Below are 25,663 nucleotides of genomic sequence, written 5' to 3'. Positions count from 1 at the left end.
TTGGCTATAACTTCCTTTCCACAACACTGACAGTATATATGTCTTTCATATAGTATGTGAATTCAGTATAAGTGTTGACTTCAAGTGGCCCTTTGCTTTTCCTTCTTTAGCCACCTACTGCTGTGTGTGACCAGGTCCACAGGCAGCTCCAGCTCATGTTATGAGTGCCTCCTACACACTGCCTTCTTGAAATCACCAGATAAATGTTCTTACATGAAAATGTACACAATGTGCTGTGGTTTGATGTGAAGGGCTAAGTAAGTCTCAAAGGTTTCACTTATCTAAAACACTTACAGCTCATTCCTGCATGTGTATGTGTGTCTGAGTATCCCCAGTTCTTCTAAAAGTGTTAGATTATGTAGACTTAAGGAGAAATGTGAACCATTAAATAAAGTTATTAGAAATTGCTTGTTAGGTTTCATTTTGAAGCTACATTGGTAGTGACAAGACTGATTGGAAAAATATTTAGTTGAAGCAGAGTAAGTAGGCCAAACAAAAGAGGGTAATTGCAATGAAAACTGTAGTTTCAGCAAAAGATCTAATTGCAGAAGTTGTCATTTTCTTTCTAATATGCTTTCTCTTATGCAGCTCTTCTCTGATTCTGTTGTATTCTTTGTTCTCATATATTTTTGAGAGTTTGTTCATTTTCTGTAGTGAATATGTTTTGTTAAAAAGTGACAGTGTTAACATGTTGTTAGCATAACCATTATTGCCTCATGTTTCTACACAAGTGGTCGGTGTATCACAAAAGGCACTAAGACTTATGCTCTGAGATATGTGAATATATCTCACAGTTCTGTGCTAGTTTACCAATGTTTTTAACACACTACGGTGAATAAGCAAATCAGTGTGGCAAGGCATTCATTAGTTGTCAGACTGTTAATCTGTTAATAACCATCATTCGTGTTGAGGAAGGATTTTGAACATGTGTATCAGGCATATAAACAAAATTTCAAAATGTGTGAGTTTATACTGTAAAGCTAACAAGCTGGACATGTTATGCTCTAACACAGAAATGTCAAACTCGAAATTTTACGTGGTCACATACGGCCCTTGAGTGAGCTGAACCAGTGAAATTACCTTTTCTGTCAGAGTAAATCATTTTAACTACACATTTAAACTCTTATACATTTTAATATAAGAAAAACAAGTGCAATTTCAACAATAAATTTCAGTTTTGTTCTTTTTTGGTTTACGTAATAAAGAAATGCCAGTGTAGTTAATAAAAGAGGTCTGCCAGACTCATTCGGTTTCAATTGTAAGAAATAAAAATAAAATGATAGAAAGATTTCTGTTAGCTCAGTGCCAGACGTGACAGAAATGCAAAGTGGAAGGTGAAAAATGGGACCTCTTTCTCATTTCATTGTTCATGTTTTAGTGTATTTTCAATTCAGTTTTATTTATACAGCACCAAATCACAACAACAGTCGCCTCAAGGCACTTATACTGTAAGGTAGACCCTACAATAATACATACAGAGAAAAACCCAACAATCATATGACTCCCTATGAGCAAGCACTTTGGCAACAGCGGGAAGGAAAAACTCCCTTTTAACAGGAAGAAACCTCCGGCAGAACCAGACTCAGAGAGGGGCGGGGCCATCTGCTGCGACCGGTTGGAGTGAGAGAAGGAAGACAGGAGTATGAATGGCAATGGGGGAGGTCTTTATGAGTAGTGAAAAGCTGTAACCCTTATAAAAATACAGTTAGACATTCATAATTTATCCTATCCATTACATTTTACAAAGCCATCCAGTGGGCTAGATTGGAGTCTTTGGCGGCACAATCCTGGCCCCTGGGCCTTATGTTTTGCACCCCTGCTCTAACCTATCTGTGAATCATTGTGAAACATTGAAAAAAAGGTGATGAAAGAGTGACATACAGATGTTTTCCCCCCAAATAAATATACAACTTAAAGCAAGTCATGTGAGGACCAACAAGGGGACCTATTCAGAAGAATTTCAGTAAGAAACAGGGGAGGATAGACAATTCAGGGACACAAACTATTTCAAAAGATATATACTGTACTTTACTGTTAAATGTACTCCTATAATGGTGGATGCTCATATTAAGCGGGGAAAAAAATCTCATAAAAATTCAGCTTCAGACAATTATTATTCTACACAGTCAAAGGCAAAGAGGCACTAGTAGAGTTAAAGAAAAAAATACAGGGCTCGGAAAGAGCATAACAGGTCCCCTTTAGAATTTATCTATATGCATAAACTCATTGTAAGTTAAACTGTAACTACTGAAAAATCTATAAATTGTGTGTGATGCATTTTAAGAACATTTAATTTGTTCATAGCAGCAGCACACTTGATGTGAAATGACTCATCTACTACATGTTACACTAAAAAAGACGCACACACATTCAAGCATTGCAAAGAAATTCACTCAGATATAAATGGACCCCTGATTATGTGCCTGACATTGTTGGTTTGAGTTACAGCAAGTCAACTCGTCCAAGTATATGTTTGAATAGTTAGAGCTAACGAATGGCTAGAAAAAGCTAGAGAGATTAACAGTGGCTAAAACGTTGATGCCTAGGATTAAATGTCATAAATTTAAACATTTAATTTATTTTACTTTATGTTTTAGTCTGTATCAGATTATAGGGTCACATAATTCGTGTCAGTAATACATGCAATGTCCTTTTAGAATTGAAATTGAGCTACTGCTGTAAAACCTGCATGAAATGGATTTTAGATATGAAATTTCTAAGCAAGCAGAAGAATTTGATACAGTTTGCAATTTCTTAGTGTTTGGAATCAGGCAGAACACACTTTTAAAATAACAAATATCAAGATTTGTCTGCCACACTGGATAGCAGTACGTTAGGCGGGAGTTTTCTTTCCTGCTCTAATTATCAGCTGTTTAAACAGCCACCAGCATGTCTTGAATGGGCAACGTACAGGTAAAGTAATAGCTAGCTTGCTGTTTATTTCTAAAGCCTTTTTGTGATGATTGAAGTCAGTATATATCCCCCTCTGACATTAACAAAAGCTCATTCTTTCTTGAGGCAACTGTGAAAGTCAGCAACGTCCACCATCGCTTTCATGGATCTACCTGGTGCTTGGGGAAAGTGATTAAACAAAGATTTGACAGTCACTTGTCTGCTGCTTTTAAGGTGAACTAAAATCTCCTTGAAGAAATCATTCAGCAGTTTGGGAAACACACTCATCTGCTTTCTAGTGGGGAGCTAGATAAGAAAATTGATGTCTCTCCATTCAATATAAGGCTCCAGCCACAAGCTTAGATTAGATTAGCAGGAAGACTATAAACAGGGGGGAAACAGCTAGCCTGACTCTGTCCAGTGGTGTCAAAATTGGGATCAGTGGTCTTCAGAATGTGGATAAAAGTCCTCATCTGAAATGCCAAAGACCCTAAACTGGAGCTAACTTTTAGTCTTTTGCATCTTTACCAAGGACCTCACCTACAGTATGCATGGTAAACACCGCTAGCCAGAAAAGAAAATCACCATGAAATAACAAGAATCTTGGTCCTATATTTCTTTCAACTCTGAATCCCCCACAAGAGAGATGCACATGAAAATAAGAAATTTACAGAGCAGTGGATTTTTCTTTCTGTCACACCTTGTACCAGCAGATCAGTTTTAATCAGTGGTAGATGGTGGAGCTGTTAAGCCAGTTTTGTGTAAATAACCACTGTATGTATTTCTGTGATACTGAGAGATGGGGAAAGACACAGATAATGATGGAGATTAAGATAAGGTACATCATGTCACAAACGGTTAAAAGCATCTTTCTTGTTTTGCATTTTCCATTTAAAAAAAGTATAGATGACATACAAGAAGCTGGCAGAATATAAAATCATGCAGAACTTGTAAAGATGAGTGCAAAGGTAAATGTAATATATTGTCAGTAGCACTTGTCAGTGATTCTCGGTGGTGCATTTAGGTGATCAGTAATTACTTGAGACATTTTTCTAGTTGTTAAAAAGCACTTAGTTTGGGTTATGGGGTCACGGTAAGGTTGGACTAACAGTGACGCATGTTGTAGTTTTGTTTTATTTTTAGGCGGATTTCTAAGGCAGCCTTTTCATAAATGCTGGTAGCACCACACAAGTGTCCAGGTCTATGTGTCTACATGGCAGTCATTATGCTTTCATCCATTTTCCTTGGCTCTGCTGACCTCTATGTTTGATTTACTGTTATTTCTACACCTTTTTGTGTTTGTGTCTGTGTGTTTCCTAAACAGTGTGCTTACCCCCTTAGAAATGAATAATGTATTGAGCAAGCGGACGTGTATACGATGCTCGAGAGTGACAGATCCCTATCTTAGCTGCCATGCTATGAATAATCTTTAGCTTATTTTCTGAAGTGGTATCTCAGGGTTCTGGTCGAATTGTCTAAAAGCTAAATAAGTCTGCTTGATTGAACTAATGGCATAGAGCCAAGATCTGGCACCGAGTCTTGTCTTTCAGCTTAATCTTTTGGTCACGGACACATTGACCACCCTCGCTCCCCCCCCCACACACACACACAGACTCACACACACACACACACACACACACACACACACACACACACACACACACACACACACACACACACACACACACACACACACTAAAGCCTCTTCCAAGTCACTTCCAGATCAGGAAACTTTGAACCCAACATGTGGCCCATAAGTCCTGTCCACAGGTAATTAGGTTTGATGGTTAGTTGAGCAGAAGCATAGATTTTATCCTTCTCTCCGTCTTGCCTCCTGGAAGGTTGCCTCAACTTGTTTTTGATAAGCCTACTGCCAGCCCAGCATCAGTCTCTTCCAGCTGAACACACATTGTAAAAGCCACCAAGGAGCAGTCATCCCTTTTTAAAGATGAGTTACCCACTAAAATAAAATTATGTAGACAGAGAAAGGTGTGTGTCACAACACGACTGAATATACAGCCCCATTTCCGCTGGAATCGCTAACTGCTTTGCATATGTGATTCTGTTCAGTTAAATCACAGCTTCTCCCCCCCCCCCCCCCTCTCCCTCCAGAATTTTGGGCGAAGCAAACTGTGTTGGATGTTTTCATGATACACGGGAATATGTTAATGCTCCTTCCCACTGACGCACAGACCAACTGGTGTGAATATTGTCCCAGCAGAAATTGTATTTCATTAAATTCAGTGAATTGGTTTGACCAAATTAGTGTCACTTAACATTTTTATGGGTTTGTGTGCAGACCTCTTTTTAGTTCCTTTTTTAAATATTTAGTGGTACCAGAGAGGACAACATTTCCTAAAGAAATAAAAAATAAAAAAAAGTTTAATTTAAAAGGAACTCTTAGCATGCAAACTCTGTCATAGTATGAGTGGGTGGGTAGAAGAGGCAGAATTACATGTGAAACAGCTTTTATTTGATTTGATTAGAACTTCATGTGAATGTGATATGAGGGGAAGACTAAAAGGACAGGCGTTATTGTGCTCAAGTGTCGAGTTGATTGCATTAAATCATCTGCCAGCAAGTCATCCAGCTGCCAACTCACTGCATTGAATAGGAGGATAATTGTGTATAAAAAAATTTTGCTTTCATTGACAAAAATAGCCTTGGGCTATCAAAAAACTAGAGCTGCTCTGACATTATAGCTGTTTCTAAATAAAATTCTCCAGCACCGATGTTTGGTTGACACATAGTGATATACAATTTTGCCATGTTTCAAACTGTACAAGTTACCGAGAAATATACATCAGGCTTTCAGTGTCCTTCATGTTGATTGGTTTGTTTTTGACTTTCTGAGCAGAGCAAACCAGGAAAACAGAAGGTGTCCCCTTCAAGTTGGCACACACTTCAAGTATTTTGATATTTTAATTCATTCAAATTAAGTGTGTTGTTTCTAGACAAATCAGACTCGGGAAGCAATTGACATTTTGCCATCAGCTTGTGCCGTGCTTGCTTTAGACTGTTTAAAGCAGAGCTGATATGTGGGTAGAAGTGACATGCTCAAACTATTGTACATCTTAATAGGAAAATGAAATTGCACATGAAAAAGCACAAAGCAAGCTCATTAGAAAAGACACAACTTTTGAGTTAATTTATTTCTTGAAATAAAAGTTGGCCATCTGGTTTGCAAAGTGACTGTGTTAGTCTTGATATGCATTGGACTGGATGTGCTTTTATCCCATTTATTTACCAATGTGGAATTGCTATGTTGGTCCACAAACATATTAATTTCCACATAAAAGCTTTAAACCCGTGGGAGTCAGGCTCGTTGCTAACAAATAATGACAGATACTCCTTTATTCTTTGGGGAGAAACATGCTTCTTTTTTTACAGCCTTTGTTCACTCAATGTATGTGATCTTTAGTTTGTTCCTTTCAGGTCTCGTCAGTAAATTTTTTGATTACAGTGTATTTTCTGTTGTGCTATGGTGGTTCCAATAAACACTGAATCACTGTGCTATCACCAAAACCACATCGCTTCTTTATGTTGTTGTCTGATCTGTTTTGTCTTATACGTGTGTGTGTGTGTGTGTGTGTGTGTGTGTGTGTGTGTGTGTGTGTGTGTGTGTGTGTGTGCGGACATTTTTGCTGTGAGACTCACTGGTATGCATAGACTGCATATAACAGATAGATGTATCCACTCTGATGTTGAGAGGTTATCTATTGAAAACTGGAGTTAAGCTAGCACAAGCTTGGTTAGCAGTGTGCATCCACAGACTATATGCGGGTATCAATCAGATGTAGATCACTGCTGATTTATACTTAGCAATATAAATCAGCAGGGTGATCGTGGCTCAAAGAGTTGGCAGTTCGTCTTGTATTTGGAAGGTTGCCGGTTCGAGTCACGGCTCCGACAGTCTCGGTCGTTGTGTCCTTGGGCAAGACGCTCCACCCGTTGCCTACTGGTGGTGGTCAGAGGGCCCAGTGGCGCCAGTGTCCGGCAGTCTTGCCTCTGTCAGTGTGTCCCAGCCCCAGGGCACCTGTGGCTACAATGTAGCTTGCCATCACCAGTGTGTGAATGTGTGCATGACTGAATGTAGTGTAAAGCGCTTTGGGGTCCATAGGGACTAAGTAAAGCGCTATACAAATACAGGCCATTTACCAAATATTTCTCTAAGCCAATCTGAATGATGTACTTCTTGAACTTCACAGCAAGCTATATTATTATCAGATAACTCCCTTTTGAAATAACCCAGACCAACAACACAGAAACATTTTAGAGTTCTAGTAAGATGAAGTCACACCCTCATGATGTGTAAGTTTAAACCCTAATACGGTTTATGTGGGTGAGTTACAAAAATAAATGACCTTTCTACAGTGGTCACGAAGGGGAATTTAGCGATAGAGACCAACATCTTACTTAACATGTGTCTTATATAATTTAAGCAATGTTTGCAAAATGAACATCCAGTTTCTTTGGGTTTATTTTTTGCCTCTATGGTAATTAGCACCTTTGTTATCTTTGTGACTTTTTTCTTCCATCTTTGGCAATTTTCTTTCTTCTTTTTGGCAATCATTTCTCTAAAAAGAATGTCGATAAGCACATGATGCGCTTCGGAAAGTGAATGGCATTTACACAGCATGGAAGTTGTCTCATGTCGCAACAGATTTGAATTAGCAATGTGGCACATACATCAGAATTATGTCTGTATATTGGTTAAATGTGGAGAAAAGACATTTGTATTGCAATAGCGTTTCTCTTTTAATTGGAAATCATTTAACTAAATTGCCACATTGCCATCTGGTTTGAGGATAAAACAGATACAAAAAAGATGCAATCGTCCATTTACATAAAGGAGATGAAGTTGTCAGTATAAATGGAGTTTCAGATTGTGACACGTCACAGACGTGGTTCACGTCTTCCAGCGAGTTAAGGCTGATTTGGTTACCCATGTCAGACAAAAGCTCTCACACAAAGTAGTTGATTTAGATCTGATTGCTAACAATCATGTTCATTATTAATATCTTCAAATGCCCTGTGTTCTCATTCTCATTTAGCCTTTTTTTACTGCTAGTTTGTATTTGTAATACTGTGTCAGTATCGGCATTTATTCCTACCTTCATCATCACTGACACACTCCTCTACTTTTCCTCTCTTGTCTGGCTGGTTGCCCAGGCATTGGCAGCTTGCACATGTGGCCAAAGTGTAAATCAGATTCAGACTTTCCATTCAAGTGCCCTGCTCGAGGGACTAGACTGGCCTTTATTCTGACCTTGTGGACCTTTTTATAGGCTCAGAAACGAGCAGCAGAAACGAGATAGCGCCACAGTTCACAGAGAAATGAACAGCGTGTGTCTCTTCCCTTTTATTAAGATATGACCTTATGGCATTTTGGAAATTTTGTGTTTTTTGAGTGTAGCATGCTCTGTAAATGATCCAAATTTAAATATCCTCATGGAAATAAAGAGTGCTGTGAGTAGATTTTGATTTTCTCTCCGGTGTGATTAGGGTTTCTTGTAAGCGACACTCTCCTTTCGGAGCAGAGCTCACTCTTTTCAGGGGTAGCTTTGTTTTTTGGTCTTAGTGTCCCCACAGCTGATGCTCTGAAGAGACTTTGACAGGGCTCAAGCTGTTCAGTCCCCCACTCCCTCCTTCTTTCTCTGTCCTCCCCCTATCTCTCCCCTCCATCACACCTGATTGCATTTGACAAATGCCCCTATTGGCTCCATATCATCAGGTGCAGTGGAGGCAGTGTAAGACTATATTACTCTGCCCATATACCACATCTGTTCTCCATTTTGCATGGCTGACACACTTGCGACTGAAAGGTTCGAATGGGGCCAAGGCTGTGTCACTGGAAAAGGGTTGATGGTTCCATTGGCAAATGGAAGTCTTAGTGAATCTGTTGGACACGGCATCCACCATCACGGCTAATCTGTTGTGTAGAATGTGATGTGCCTTATCTGGTGCTGAAAATGTGGCGTTGTATGCATCACAGAACAGAGCAAGGCAGCTCCGTGCAAATACTGTTCGAAAATAACGTTTTGTCTTTGTGTCTGTAGATGTATGTGCGGTATGTTTTGGATTAAAAGCATAACTTGAAATTCTTAAACATTACTGCTGTTATTAGTGTTATTTTTATTGATAATGCATTTCCATGGTTTTATATTATCTGTATAGACTGCAATCTAGGGCTGCCACAAACGATTATTTTAATAGTCGACTAGTCAGCGATTATTTTTGCGATTAGTCAACTAATCAGATGTAATCTGGTGTAAATTCTCGACCATCTCACACTTCTGTTTAATCAGTTTTCTGTTTGACGTTTATTCAGCTGTGTGAAAACAAAGGAGGAACCCACCCGGGGGATTAATAAAGTTTTATTTTATCGAATCTAATCTAATAACTTTAATCTCAGCCAAACTGATTTACTCACGAACAAATAAAACACTAAAAAAAAAGCCAAATAATAAAATTTTTAGGTTATCTAAGTGATTTATATGTTACATTTAACCTGAGTAGCGAAAGACCGCGGTGATCTGAAAATGATGTGCCGGGAGTTTGCCGTTCTCGGCGGCTCTAGTGACCCTCGAGCTCCCGGCTTGCTATCGAGCTGGTGACTAACGGTGTGTTCACACCGAACGCGATGGACGCGAATAAAACGCCCCAAACGCCCCTAATTTGACGCGTGTACATTCGCGTCTCAACGCGTGTCCAAGAAAAATCCATCGCGCGTCAAAATATGATATTTTGACGCGCGTGAACCGGAAATGTGGGAGGAATGTGGGAGGGAGTTGTGCCAGACCGGTATCTTTGCAAGATGGCAGCTATCGAGCTAGCGCTTGAAGAGAGAGTCTCCCTTCTCTATGTACTGTGGAGAGCAGAGCAGCAGCGTAAAAGACGTCCTCGCCGTACCTGGGTCCATCAGGTCCTCCAGAGGCATGAGCAGTTTGGTGAGTTTCACCACTTGCTCCAGGAGCTGCGCCTGGATGACGGCCGATTCCAGCGCTATCACCGTCGGCCAGTTTGAGGACCTGCTTTCCCTCGTCGGTCCCAGCATCGCCCGCCTAGACACCAACTACAGACGCTCAATCCCACCTGCAGAGCGCCTGTCCGTCTGCCTGAGGTTAGTAAAACTATTTAATACGGTAGTCCTTTATTGATATCTGTGCTAATATGCTAATCCATCCAGTTATACACTGCTAACATGGATGTGCTATGCTAACAGTGAATGCTGTCGGTGTTTACTGAAAGCAAACTGTGGTACAGAGACGACTCTTTATAATATTTCTAGTGATACTCAGAAGGTCTCATCAAGTCCCGATTTAATTCGATTTATGCTGTTATCAGTGTTTGAATGATAGCATGGCTGTGGTGTCACATCAATGTATGCGCTCGGTGTTTGCTGATATCAAACTGTAGCATTAGGACCACTGAGTTAACCTTTGTAGTGATACTCACTCCTTTTTATTTAGACCTGGTTTAATTCTGGGATAGTTGAATATTTGTATATAATCCCTGCAGCTGTCAGACTCTATAGCAGGGGTCACAGCCTTTATTAAAACAGAGTTAGATAAAACTGTGAACAGTTTGGTTCATCTCTAGTTACATGGTTCTATCTTGATAAGCTGTCTTATCACAGATTAATTTTTCAAAAATATTAATGATTTAAGCAAGGAAAGGGCTACATGTCAACATACAACTCTTTATTTCTATTAATGTCTCACTTCATTCCTACCTGATTGACATGTTTAGGAATTATGAGTGATTGGCTCACTGTAGTTGTGAAAGTTGCTACCAATCAAATTATGATATGTTAAAGTTAAAATAAAACACAACTGTTTTAGATATTATCTAATATACATTTTGTAATTATCCTTATAATTACAAAATGTTTTATGTAAGATTTAAGTTTTGTGATTTATATCTGACATCACAAAAGTATTTTGGAATTTGAATAATGTATTTTGTAACTGCAGTACACATAATACTGATTGTGAACAATTTTGTCCAGGTTCCTTGTCACCGGGGACTCCTTCAGGACCATCGCGTTCAGTTTCAGAGTCGGTGTGTCCACGGTGAGCCAGATCACCCCCCAGGCAGCGACGTCCATCTGGGACTGTCTAGTGGACGACTTCATGGCTGTGCCTTCACCTGGAGACTGGCGGTCCATCACAGAGGGATTCCAGGAGGAACTGGAACTTTCCTCTGTGCTGTGCAGCTCTGGATGGGAAGCACATCCAGACAAAGGCACCCCATATATCATATAGGAGACACACACATTGATATACACTAAATATTCATTTCATTTCTTTTTTGTGGTGCCCAAATTGATGCACCTGCTTGATTTTGTTTAAACAATTATTGCACACTTTCTGTAAATCCAGTAAACTTCTTTTCACTTCTCAAATATCACTGTGTGTGTCTCCTGTATGATATTTAACTGACATTTTTTATTGTAACAACCAACGATTTATACAGGAAAATAATGTCTATTAACAAGGTTGCCCAAACTTCTGCATCCCACTGTATCAGTATATTTTGTCATTAGTATAATATGAAATAAATTCTACATGTGTCAAGTTGTGTGCCAACATTTGCTGTGTAGTAGAACTGAGACATTAGTCATTATAAACATTTATTTGAAATAATATTAAAAGTCTCAAACAGAAAAACATTAAACATAAATATATAAAATATAAGAATTTACAGAGAGACAGGAATAAAAAGGACCAGCTGCTCTCCAGAGCAGGAACAAGGCTGAGGAGGAAATGCTCCATTGGAGACTGGTGTGGCCTCTTCAGGGACTCCAGGATGGCCAGCTCCACCGCCGATGGACCGTCCTGGGACCCGTCCCTCATCTGCCTCGGAGCCGTCCTCCTCTGTGGGCCTGTAAAACAGCACAAAACACAAAGAAATGAGAAGGCTGCTACTAGATTTTAATTTCAACATTGAAAAAAAAAAAAAACAATAACAGGATATAATCAGATTGGTTGTAGATCTTTAGTAAAGGTGATCACAAGGGAATCCCACCGACTAAAAAGGTATCAGTGCTTGCTGTACATATCTGTGGGTGCAGCAGCAGGAGCTCAGGGACTGGGGATGCTCTGCTGCAGAATCAGTTGGTTCTATCAATACAGTATTAAATGTTAACAGGTTGGATATAATAATCGTAGAGTAGACAGTGGTCCCTCATTTATTGCAGGGGTTCTCAGAATAACTAGCCCCTGGTCACAGTTCTCACAATTGATTCTCAAAGTGCAAACCTTTGTAGATTGCAAAACGTAAAAGTATTATTATGCCGCGGTTTGTCTTCATCTGCCCGCCACTTTCGTGCGCCTTTTTCCCTCACGGTGCAGGTGTGTATTTCCGAATGAGGCTCATAGTTATGGGTGTTTTTGTGCTGTTTTTTCTATTGGACGCGATGGTTATCAAAACCAAACGTGATAAATTTGGCAAGCGCAGGAGATTTGTCAATCAGGCTGCAGAATGCAATGCTGTACTGTGCAATAAAAAATCAGCGAAAAAGCAAAGCAGTGACGGATGAACAGCGGGACCACTGTGTGCTGTTTATTAATAAACAATAAAATATATTCTTAAATGACAACATGCATAAAAGCAGAACGGTATTTGTACGTCAGTGGGAAAATAGCGGTGGCTTGCTAGCTTTTGTGCGGCTTCCCCGGGTCAGTGAAAACTTTCAAAAGAGAAATGAATGAACTTACCAGGTTGCCCGATCTCTTCACATATCTTCCTCCAAGCTCGGTCCTTTTTATTCCTGTCTCGGTACTGAAAGCAGCTGGTGTTGTACAGCTCCGAGTTGTTTGCTACCGCATTGATTAGCCTTCCCCTCCATTGAAGTATGAAAGGCTTTGGCTGGATCTGCCCCTTTGACCTAGGTAACAGCCACGTCACCAGGCTCCTGATTGGTTGTCGCGGCGCGATTTGACGCTGGAGTTCAGATTTTTCCAACTCGAGCGGTAGACGCGAAACGCGCGTATGCACAAAATGCAACACAAAAACTCACGCGCGTGGTTTTATTCGCGAGTCAAACGCGCCAGACGCGCTACACTGACGCGCGTTTCACGCGTTTTCGCGTTTTCGCGACGCAAATCTGCTTCCGAATTTTCGCGGGACCCGCAATCGCGCGTCATCGCGCCTTTCCATTGACTTTACATGTAAACCTGACGCTCTATTCGCGTCCATCGCGTTCGGTGTGAACACACCGTGACGCGCGTTTCACGCGTTTTCGCGTTTTCGCGACGCAAATCTGCTTCCGAATTTTCGCGGGACCCGCAATCGCGCGTCATCGCGCCTTTCCATTGACTTTACATGTAAACCTGACGCTCTATTCGCGTCCATCGCGTTCGGTGTGAACACACCGTAACAGACATCTCCGAAAATGTCGGAGTACGTCGGTGCACTTTTGCAAATATCTGATATCTTGATAAACCGAGCAGATATTTGAAATTTACACAGCTACATTCTCGCCTGGAAATATGTTAAAAGTGTATTTTGTGACCCAGAAAGAGAAATAAGTGTAATATTAAAACTGAGTAGCTGCCACCATTGTTGGAAACGGGAATTGGCTGAGCCACGCTATGAATCCTGGGATAGGTTGGGCCACGAAGGTTTTACACCAGACCCATCCTTCAAATCTGGGGAAAAAGAGAACGCAGTTGAAGGAGTCTTTGAATTTGGACAGCCTTCGTCGCATCACTGTAACGTAATTGGCCTATAAATGCGGCCTCTGAAGGATGCGGCCCTTGAATTTGGACATAGCTACGATACCAGAGGGTGCTTCTTCTTCTTCGGGGTTTAACGGCAGCTGGCATCCTCGTAGATGCATTGCTGCCATCTTCTGTTTCAGTCCGTTATTACACTCTTAAAACCTACTTATGCCTGCATCTTTCAGGATCGTCAAACGACGCATCGACTATTAAATTAGCCTTCAACGATTTTGATAGTTGACGTAATCGTGACTAATCGACTAATCGTGGCAGCCCTACTGCAATCACATAATTACAGTGCCAATGTATTATTGTAAAATTAATTATCCATTATTAGTCAGACAGAGTTAAAACTTTCTTAGTTCAAACCTGGTCGACGTATTTTTAAAGATAGATATTAGCTAACAGCTCAGTCACAGTAGAGTAAAAACAGGGCAGCTACCTCTTTGTGTCTAGGAAAAATTGATGGTTTGCATTGATTTTTTTTTTCCTGCTTTCAGCAAAGTAGTTTTGGTGGCCAATGGCGGTCGACTATACAACACTCTCAACCTCTTGGCGACCACTTTCAGTGGCAAGGTGATTGCACAGGTCGCCTATTGGGAGGCAGCCTGTCTTCAAACAATTGCAATTTGACTCAGACTGACAGCAATCACTCTCAGACAGATTGGAGAAGTGCAAAAAATTGCAGTCTAATTTTTAAACACAGTCTGCACTGATGAGTGCAATTCATCTACAATTTAAAATTCATATCTCTGCAATCAGGCACTTTACTCAACTGGTTAAAAACTGTTTGTATTCTGCTTTTATTCCTATATAAAAGCAAATTTATTAAGCACCTGTCATTTTCCAGTTAAAATCACAGTCCTGCGCCAACTACCTCAATATTTGTGGTGGACTTTCTGTTTCAAATCTGTGAGGTTATAGCTAAATTCACTTTAGCACCTGACTGACAGGGGTTACAGACATGATCCTCGTCTCAGACCACTAACGGCAAATGATCAGAAGTTTATTGTTGTTTCCAACTACTGTTTTCCTTAGTATGACTATAGCGTAATCATTCACAGCTTTATTTCTACTTGGCCAGCTTGACCTGTGACACGTCTCCTTACTGGCAGATTATGAAATACAGACTTTGAAAGTGACTTTGGGGAGATTTAAGTGGGGAAAACGAAAATAAAATCAGTGGAGTGCCTCCTACTAGGGAGAGACGCTGAAGGACTGTCATGGCCTGCGTCTCATCAGCAGGAATGCAGGTAGGGCTGGCACAGTAGTCACCATGTGGCGGCAAGGTTAGGTCACATCAGCCGCTTCTGACTCTCCTATAAAGAGGATGCGTAGTTGAAAGGGAGCACTGGAAAACGCTCTCCTTTACCTCAATTTCTCTTGGTCATTATCTTTCGAATAGTCTTTTGTCAAGAAGAAAGAAATTGAAGAGGTGAGGCACAACAGAGATGATTGAAAAATACTAAAAAAAACAAAACAGAAAAGCACAGGGTGGGATGTGAGACTGTGCCAGAAAGACAGGTAAATCTATGAGGTCTCTCATGTGTGTCATGTGTTTTCATGAGTCAAACAGACACTGCACTGTTGGGTGGTAATTGGACGCCTTCCTGGGAGAGGTGGCCGCAGCTCTGCTTTGCCTTTGGGCCACCTTCAACAGTCTGAGCCTGCTGTAATTGGCAGAGCACATTGCTTAGCTCATGCTATGCTCTAACTTAGACTGCATTCTGGCTGTGTCAGTGATTCATCGATAACCAGTTAATCATCAAGACTTTTGATCAATCCGAACTATCAGTGCATTAGTAATCCTAGAGTCTGTTGTAGTAGTTCATTTAATGGCTCAAAAACCTTATTTACCCAGCCTTATTGCAGCAGATTGTCCCAGGAACGTTGGGTTATCACACTCTAAGAGAGAACACTGGCTGGAGGTCTCCAATCAACGAAGCAGCCTCATTCATGGTGGCCTGGTGCTAGCTAAACTTAACACTGTCCTCAGGCATGAAAACACATCACATCAAACAGAACATGACTGCAGGAACAATAATACGGCTAATCTGAGAACTTGAACCTGATTTGTGTTCTTTTTCCAACATCTTTTTAAAGGACAGCTATCAGCTTGAAATCTTTGCATTAGTGGCTGGCGTTAGATTCTCAACACAGATTTTGAGTTTTAAATGATAACACATCACTTCTAGGGACATTTGATGTGTTCTGTCAGTACAGTGCAGGCTTTGGTAATTACTCTGACTGCCAGAAGGGGGAGACAGTATTTCTGCAGTGCTGATTTGAAAGAAGAGGCATGAATTTTTTGTGTGATGAACGTTAACAATATAATGATTGTGTACATCCGAGATGGACAGTTTTTAATTAACCTGCTTCAGGTTTGCATGCCGTTGCAGCCGCTTTGTCTTAAGCTTAGTAAGTGTGGTTACTTATCTGTGTTGTTTCTCCCAGCTGTGCTGTTTCTCCCAGCCCACCCATTAGTTTAAATTGGGATGGGGGGGCTAGAGAATGGGGGGGGGGCGGCGCCATATGGTAGGTCCTTGACTGTGACAGCCTGACACATTAGTCATTGATGGCTCACAGCTTCTCAGATGATAGGCATTGCTTAAAAAGTGACCTACAAACACACATACACTCGCTCACACACTTAATTGATTCTGAAACACTCTTACAGTAAATACAGAGGCATTTCTACCAAGGTCGTGTCGGCTCAGACGGTTTGACAGCTATGTGTTTGTAGAAACGCTGAAAGGAGAGGCAAAGTAAGTCTGAAGAGGATAATCATAGCCATGCTATAGATTGTTCTCTGTCCATTTGCTCAGTTAATTTCATGCAGCATAAGAACATTGTGCATTTTACCACAGCATTTTCCAAAATTCAATGATTGGCCTGATAGTGCACTACAGTTGGCACTCAAAACAGAAGGCATTCCTGTTCCTAGTGTAAGTGGCACAGGAAGGGGTCGCCCTTCTTCTTTGGAGGTATCGTTTTTTCCCCCACCGTGTCTGGTTTTTGGCAGTTTTGAATTTTTGCGACCGAGCTTTACATGAATTCAGTAAATTCCTCTCACCAATAATGTGTGTAGTGTGTTTAGTATTTGACAGCACAGTGACTATGTAGTTTCCCCAGTGTTTGCTTTCTGTAATAGAGTGTAAGAGTTGATAATAGCTTAGTAGACCTGAAACAATATGCTATGTTACAGTCAGAAAGGCCTGTGCAGCAGTATGGATGAGATTAGCAGCAGCCTGAGGGAGCTGTAAGCCTTTTTCCCTCTTCTCTACTTTTAACTCTCCTCAAAAGCGCCAAGCTGCTTGCATGTTCTGTTTGAAATGTGTCATCAGCTGTCCTGGCAGGTACGTTGCCACATATACCCCTGAAGTGGCAGCACTTGTGGCCTGCAAAGGTCATTTGTAGGAGTGGGTTAAATGTCCCCCAGAGGAGGGAGCAGACAGTCTGTGATTTGTGTGAGTTTAACGCGGCTGGAGCTGCTCCGTCTTTCGGAATGACCTTGACCAATTCCCCCTCAGTTTTAACTTAAAAGTCACTCTCTAGAAAACTGTCTAGCCGCCTTGTGTCAGATATGCCAGAAGTCATTAGTCTTAGTCTGATTGGGGATCTTAAGAAATTAGAAAAAGGGACTGCCATTAGAGGTCAAGCCATCACCACAGCAGCACACAAAACACATCCTCTGTTTTGGTTTAATCCAATTAGACATCCACTGAAGCTTCAGTTGTTTTCAGGCAAGCCTGATTAACTTTGTTGTGAAAAGCTGTGCTTGCTCCTGTTATTTTTCTCCTTTCTTGTGTTTGCTCAAGAGATTATCAACCTTTTCTATCTACTCTTTTACATGCTTTAATTTTACCTGTGCGACAGCAGCTTAAAATACACACAGCTGTTTGGATTATCAGCATTGTGTTATTGAGCTAGAACGTTTGATATTGACCAAAGTAAAATTGTAATTTGTAGACAGAGAAATTTAAGTTTTTTGCTTTCACAAGCCCACATGACTGAAATCAAACCGAATTAAGATGTCTGGTCAAAAAAACCCAACCCCGTCCACAATCATTGGTTCGGTACGCATATGTATTGAACAATTCAAAATTTTGTGTTGAGTGCTCCGCCTAGGCTGCACTGTTGAGCGCAGATCCACTGAGCGCAGTGCAAGCTAGCAAGACAGAAGCTAAGCTCGTTGCAGCATGGCTACTGCCTCAACGCTACCCGAAACTGAACCTCCCCCACCCTCATTCAGATCTGGCGTCTGGAACTATCTTGGCTTTCGTGTGAAGCATGACCCTGATGGTAAGACAGCCGTTAGCACATGATTCTCCTTATGGGGACCTGATATGTTTAATATGCTGCTGAGAATATAGCCCAGAAGAAGTGTATAGTATAGCTTTTATTTTGGGAAGAGCCATTTCTCTGTAATAAACTCTCTTTTCCAAAGATGAGTGATTTCTTGATCAGATAGATTTATTATTTTGCTGTTTCAGCAACATTAAATTTAAAAACTGAATTTTGTGCACCCCTAATATATATATATATATATATATATATATATATATATATATATATATATATATATATATATATATATATATATATATATGTATATATATATGTGTATATGTGTGTGTGTGTGTGTGTATGTGTGTGTGTGTGTGTGTATATGTGTGTGTGTATATATATATACACACACACACACACACACACACACACACACACACACACACACACACACACATATATATATATACATATATATATATATATATATATATATATATATATATATATATATATATTAGGGGTGCAACGATACACAAAATTCACGGTTCGGATCGGTTCGATACTTTGGTGTCACGGTTCGATATTTTTTCGATACAAAGAAATGTTCATGCATTTTTAATTTGTCATTTATTAAAATTATAAATATATATTTTAACTCAAAAGTACAGTTTTTAAATTTAACCCTAACCCTTGTGCGTGTTTTTTATTTTGACAGCGAATGCGCACCTGCGGACCACTTATGTGCAGAACCGGTTATATAGCTTGTCATATTGCAGCCACAGAAATTCTTTTGTCCATGAAACCATAAAGCTGCACTTTCTTTTTGCCTTATAGTCTGATTTGTCATAACTTTTCCATTTTGCGGTAAGCTTTTCTTTGGCTGTCACTTCTTCACCCTGACCTGTCTTATTTGGCTCAGCAGAACTAAAATATATATCCTGCTGCTTTTACACACACACACACACATAACGGTCAGCGATTCTCTGCGCGATGAACCTCTCACATGTTTAAGCTTGCTGCGGGAGATTTCACTTGTCATGTTTGCGTAGTAAGCTAACGATTGATAAGACGATGTCAGAGGAATTGGTGCGCAAATTATCATCACTCACCAATCAGTGCTGTCGCTCTCTATACACAGTTCGCGTGATTGCAAAGTGAAAGCAAAAAACAGGCGCAAATTCAAACGCGATTTCAATATGTCACATATTGACAGTGGCTCACCGATGCCAATGAATTACCCAGCTACATTTCTGAAAGAATGCAAAAGCATTGACATATATTTTTCCTTCCTACGATAGGCCGACGGGCAGGGCAGAGATAGATTTTGGTAGCCCGACTGGAAAAATCGCTAGCCCCGGGACGTCGGGCTAGCGATTTTGCGAGCCCTGTATCTGATTGAGGAATCACTCATCTTTGAAAAAGAGAGTTTATTACAGAGAAATGGCTCTTTCCAAAATAAAAGCTATACTATACGCTTCTTCTGGGCTATATTCTCAGCAGCATATTGTAACGATGGTTAAGTGTTACTGGACAGTGACATGTTGGTTTTCTCTGCACACTGTTGTTGTTCCTTTAAGATTCATGTTTGGTTGGGCTGCAGGAAGTAGTGAGGGTGGTGTACAGGAAGGGGTGGGGGGACCTGGTTGTTCTGTGTGGGTGCCAGGCTGAAGAGAGGTGTAGTTCGAGAGCGCTTCCCCCTGAGTTAACAACCCGCTGGCTTATGTGCCGAATAAACGGACAAACTGAGACCCCAACCGTCTGGTTCTTGTGAACGTTACATTGGTGTCAGAAGTGAAGAAAGAAAAAAGAACCCCAGAACGCCCGAGACCCTGTTGCCGGCGACGCTTGCCGTTACGAGACGAGGATGTTGCCGGGCAGGATTAAGAAGGAGACGGAGGAGAGGGAGGTTCGTCCGCGCTCGCCCGCCCATGGAGTGAGGGAAACGGCGCTGCGGCTGTCTGCCGAGGCTGGATTTTCTCCAGGTTTGACTAGGCTCGGGAACTGTTCGCACAGCGGCCGCGATTCCGGCGGGAAGGAGTCGACCTCGCTTGGCGCGCCGTCACGTGATGTAAACAAACATGGCGGCGCCCAGCAAGCTGCAGCGAATATAAAAACGCCTAAGTTCAGCGGCAAGACGCCATGGGAAGTGTTTATCGCACAGTTCGAGCTGTTAGCTGTTGCAGCTGGCTGGTCTGAGGAACATAAAGCTCTCCAATTGGCTTTGTGCCTGTGTGAGGATGCAGCTGCATGCCTGCTGCTGCTGACCGAGGAGCAGAGGGGAGATTATAATGCTCTGGTCGGAGCACTTCAGAGGCGCTTCGGGCAGTATAACCAACCAGTGCTGCTGAGGTCGGAGTTCCACAACAGACGCAGATTGCCAGGTGAGCCCCTCCGCATTTTGGCCCATGAAGTCGAGTGCCTTTGCCGGAGGGCGTATGACAGCATGCCACCATCAGTGCAGGCGGAGTTAGATCGGGACCAGTTCCTGCAGGCCCTGAGCCCTAAAGAGCTCCGCATGCAAACTCAGCTTGCTCGGCCGGCCACACTCAGTGCAGCCCTGGAGCTAGCGTTGGAGAGGGAGATGCTTGCAGGATCCTCTGGGGGCGCTGACGACGCACACGTGGTGAGGGCTGTGTCAGCACCTGTGGAACAGATGGAGACGCCAGCGGGCCTGTGCAGTTTGGTGCAGACAGCTTCGCTGCAGTCGCCTTCCCCTCGGGCTGGCCCACACCGCCGACCTCAGAGCTGCTGGGGATGTGGACAAGTCGGACACCTCATCAGGCAGTGCCCCAAGCTTGCAGCGGTTCAGGGAAACGCCCACGGGCCCGTGTAGGCGGGAGTACACGGGCCTGGGAGAACGACATCCCCACACCACCGCCACCTCCACCCGGTGCGGCCATCACTGTGGGCTGGACCCAGGTTGGCGGCTTTTGCCATGTTCCAGTGACGATTGCGGGGGTGTCCTGTACGGCCCTGCTGGACACGGGATCCAATGCAACGCTGGTCCGACCCGATATTGTCCCAACCGGAGCTGCTGTACAACCGACTAACGTGCAACTTAAGACTGTGACCGGTGATCTGGCCCCAATGAGAGGGAAGGGAGTGTTCCAGTTCAAGGTGGGGGACCTCGGTGTGTCTTATGCTGCCTGGGTGGCTGACGTGCAGGACGCCTGCATCCTTGGGCTGGATTTTTTACGAGCCATTGGTGGTGTACTGGACTTAGGCAAAGGCCTCCTCGTACTCTCTGATGGGAAGAAGGTGCCGCTTATTCCTCCCCCGGTCTGCACAGCATCTGCCGCGGCGTCCACCTCCACCGCAGAGACCCCTGCAGACCCGCCAGCAGAACAGCGAGCGGAGGAGGAGGAGGAGGAGGAGAGGCTCTCAGCAGTGAGGAGTATCTGGTCAAAGAACTGTGAGGGGCTGACTCCACAGCAGCAAGAGAGTCTATGGCAGGTACTAAAAGAGTTTAGTGACATTTTTGCCCTGAAAGAAAGTGATGTTGGCTTGACACACTTGGTAGAGCACGTCATTGAGACCGGGGATGCCCAGCCTATTAAAGTGCGCCCCCGCCGCCTGCCCCTGGCTCATCAGGAGGCTGCAGACAGGGAGCTGTGTGAAATGATGAAGGCGGGCATCATAGAACCATCTGATAGCCCGTGGGCCTCCGCGGTGGTGATGGTGCCTAAGAAAAAAAGTCCTAGGATGCGTTTCTGTGTGGACTACAGACCACTCAACAAAGTGACGAAGAAAGACTCTTACCCCCTTCCCAGGATTGATGAGTCCCTCGACTTAGTAGCCGGGTCCTCCTGGTTTTCCACCCTGGACCTGCGGAGTGGCTACTGGCAGGTGCCACTGTCCCCGGAATCCAGACCGAAGACAGCCTTCTGCACTAACAGGGGACTATGGCAGTTCAAAGTCCTGAGTTTTGGCCTTTGCAACGCTCCTGCGACCTTCGAGAGGCTCATGGACAGTGTGCTGGCTGGCGTCCCACGGCAACGGTGTCTGGTTTACCTGGATGATCTTCTAGTGCACGGGAGCTCCTTTGATGCTGCCCTGGATGCCCTGAGACAAGTGTTGGAGAGGGTGGCGGCTGCAGGCCTGAAGCTGCATCCCGACAAGTGCCACTTCATGAGGAGGGAGGTGGAGTTTCTGGGCCACAAGCTGGGTCGTGAGGGCATCAGCACTTTGGAGGAAAAAATTCACACCATTACCGAGTGGCCCACACCAGCAGACCAGAAACAGCTCAAAAGCTTCCTAGGACTGGCGTCTTATTACAGGAGGTTTGTGAAGGGCTTTTCCTCCATAGCCGCACCACTCTTCCACCTGCTGCAGAAGGACCGTGACTTCATCTGGACCCAGGACTGTCAGCAGGCGTTCGACACCCTCCGCAGATTGCTGACAGAGTCTCCAGTCCTTGCCCCCCCTGACCCCGCCCTGTCTTTTGTCCTGGACACTGACGCAAGTAATGTGGGGCTGGGAGCGGTGTTGTCGCAGGTTGGACCGGAAGGGGAGAAGGTGGTGGCGTACTTCAGCCGGGTCCTGAACAGGAGCGAGCGGCGCTACTGTGTCACACGACGAGTTGTGGTGGCGGGGGTGAGACACTTTAAATACTACCTCTAACGCAGACGCCCTCTCTCGCCGCCCATGTGCTGCAGCTGGCTGCCGTTACTGTGAGAAGCGAGAGGAAATAGAGCGGGAACTCACGACAATAGACGGAGCAGCACAGCTCGCCTGCAGGGTTCTTCTGGTGGTGGATGCAGCGGAGTGGAGGGCACGGCAGGAACAAGACACAGACCTGCTGCCGGTCCTGCAGTGGCTGGAGAAGGGGGAGCAACCCCTTTGGGATGAGGTCACTGGGTTTTCCATCTGTACCAGGGGGCTGTGGGCCAAGTTTGCAGCTCTCAGGCTGAAGGAGGGGGTGTTGGAGCGTGCCTGGAAGGATCCTGCCACGGGGGAGGAGAGGTGGCAGGTTGTGGTGCCAAGGTCGCTGAGGTCAGCTGTGCTGGGAGCCTGCCATGGGAGCACTGGCTCTGGCCACTTTGGGGTCTCCAAGACTCTTCGCCGCCTCCGCCAGGGCTATTACTGGGGTCAACAGCGGAGGGATGTGGAGGACTTTTGCCGCAGCTGTGATGCATGTTCCTCACACAAAGGGCCACAAGACCAGTCCCGGGCTCAGCTTCAGCAGCAACCAGCAGGAGCCCCAATGGAGCGAGTAGCTGTGGACGTCATGGGCCCATTTCCTCGCACAGACAGAGGAAACCGCTATGTTCTTGTGGCCATGGACTATTTTACCAAGTGGCCGGAAGCATACGCCATCCCAGATCAGGAGGCTGAGACGGTCGCTGATGTATTAGTGGAGGGGATGTTCAGCCGCTTTGGAACAGCAGAGACCCTCCACAGTGACCAGGGGCGTAACTTTGAGTCCAAGGTATTTGCTGCCATGTGTGAACGCCTTGGGACTAAGAAAACCCGCACCACCCCACTTCACCCCCAAAGCGATGGGCTGGTGGAAAGGTTTAACAGGACGCTGGCCCAGCAGCTAGCCATCCTTACCTCAGAACACCAACGGGACTGGGATTACCATCTTCCCCTTCCCCTCATGGCCTACAGGTCGGCAGTGCAGGACTCCACCCAATGTACGCCTGCCCTGCTCATGTTAGGGAGAGAGCTGAGAACTCCTGCAGAGTTGGCTTTTGGGAAACCCCCGGACGCGCCAGAGGCACCACCGGGCCGGGACTACGCAAGGAAGCTGCAGGACCGGCTGGATTCTGCACATTCCTACGCCCGAGAGCAGCTGGCGAAGGCAGGCCTGCGCCAAAAGAGGAATTACGACATCACCACTAAAGGGAGGCACTTCCGTGCTGGGGAGCTGGTGTGGGTCTACAGCCCAAAGAGGAAGAAGGGACGGTGTCCTAAACTGGATAGCAGCTGGGTGGGGCCTTGCAGTGTCCTAGAGCGAGTGGGGGAGGTTGTTTACAGGGTGCAGTTGCCTCCTAGGGGGAGGATAGTAGCGCTGCACAGAGACCGGATGGCCCCCTACAGAGGACAGTCCCTCCCCTCCTTTCCAGAGGGACGTGTACAGAGCGTCCATGACCCTGCTCAGAGGGGCCCCCGACCGGGGCTGCGTTCCCCCCCCTCGGACTCTTCACCCCAAAGCCCCGAAGCTCCGCGTCCTCCTCAGGGGCTCAGGAGGTCAAGGAGGGAACGTAGGCTACCGCCCCGCCTCAGAGACTGTGTCGTTCCCTCGGGGACGAGGAACTTATTGCTGGGGGGGCAGTGTAACGATGGTTAAGTGTTACTGGACAGTGACATGTTGGTTTTCTCTGCACACTGTTGTTGTTCCTTTAAGATTCATGTTTGGTTGGGCTGCAGGAAGTAGTGAGGGTGGTGTACAGGAAGGGGTGGGGGGACCTGGTTGTTCTGTGTGGGTGCCAGGCTGAAGAGAGGTGTAGTTCGAGAGCGCTTCCCCCTGAGTTAACAACCCGCTGGCTTATGTGCCGAATAAACGGACAAACTGAGACCCCAACCGTCTGGTTCTTGTGAACGTTACAATATTGTAGCGGGTCAGGGCTGTTCGGGGTTCTGTTTGTACAGTTATGTTTTGTTTATGTTGCCATAGTGACGGGTGACGCCCTCTCGCTGCGACGGTGTGTTCTTCCGGGGTCAGAGGGCGCCCTGTGTGTTGTTGTTGTTGCTGCTGTGCGGCGGTTGCTGCGCTGAGCAGTTAGCTAGCGGCAGTGTTCTTCTGCAGATGTCAATAAACGGCTGTGCTCCCTGGCTAGCTCACGGGAAGCAAGACCAAACGACACCTCCGTCTCCACCTTGTCTGATTAAACATATCAGGTCCCCATAAGGAGAATCATGTGCTAACGGCTGTCTAAATGACTCGGGTAAAGTTTGTAGCATGCTTGTTGTTTTTGTCTGCTTCCACTTGTTTTTGCACTAGGATGATGTCGGCGTAAACGTGCAGTCATATTCGTTGTGTTCCCACTAGTGCTGTCAGCGTTAATCTAGTTGAAATGACGTTAACGCCACAACACGGCAAATCTCCGTTAACGAGCTACCCCTGATCGCCCTGTGCATGGGACTAGACGCCCAACACGTTAACGAGCTAACTGCGCTAACACACTAGTTCCCACCCATGTAGTTGAGCATTGCGTGGCACATCCAACATACTGTTTTACTTTAGTCCATGACGTGCTTACCTTCAGGGTCATACGTCACATGAAAACCAAAATAATTCCAAACGCCACATCTGAATTAGGGTGGGGGAGGTTCAATTTGCCATGTTGCAAGGAGAGCTTAACTTCTGTCTCGCTAGCTTGCCCTGCGCTCTTCCTTCTGACGTCTGTGTTGAGCGCTCAGTGGATCTGCGCTTGACAGTGCAGCCTAGGCGGAGTAGTCGAACGCAGATTCACTGAGCGCTCAACACAGACAGCATCGTCAGAAGGAAAGTTGATAAAATAAATTACAAATTTTGTATTGTTCGATGCATATGCGTACCGAACCGAAAGCACTGTATCGAACGGTTCAATATCGATATGAGTATCGTTGCACCCCTAATATGTGTATGTATATATGTATGTATGTATGTATGTATGTATGTATGTGTATATATATATGTGTGTGTGTGTGTGTATATATGTATATATATGTGTGCTTCCACCTGAGTACAATGTAGGTAAATGGAATTTCGTTTGTGGTGCTCACAGCCCTGAAAAATTACATTTAAAAAATTCATCATCAGCATCACA

The 25,663-nt window shown here is 44.2% G+C and overlaps 2 protein-coding genes across 12 annotated transcripts in view; both read left to right on the top strand.

The window, feature by feature from the left end:
* msi2b (musashi RNA-binding protein 2b) overlaps positions 1–25,663 on the top strand; it is a 288,895-nt gene that overhangs the window by 94,316 nt on the left and 168,916 nt on the right. The gene's annotated exons all lie outside the window — the stretch shown is intronic.
* LOC146623879 (uncharacterized) lies at positions 9,674–15,078 on the top strand. The gene is made up of 3 exons (XM_085364820.1): positions 9,674–10,015; positions 10,904–11,099; positions 15,025–15,078. The coding sequence occupies exons 1-3, from the start codon at positions 9,756–9,758 to the stop codon at positions 15,076–15,078; spliced, it is 510 nt and encodes a 169-aa protein (XP_085220946.1). The 5' UTR covers positions 9,674–9,755.

This window comes from Diplotaxodon limnothrissa, linkage group LG10 (assembly GCF_057381915.1).
Source record: "Diplotaxodon limnothrissa isolate DT_005_m linkage group LG10, D_limnothrissa_male_GT1.1, whole genome shotgun sequence".
In the NCBI taxonomy this organism is placed as follows: Eukaryota; Metazoa; Chordata; class Actinopteri; order Cichliformes; family Cichlidae; genus Diplotaxodon; species Diplotaxodon limnothrissa.
This window is presented reverse-complemented; position numbering and strand designations above follow the sequence as displayed.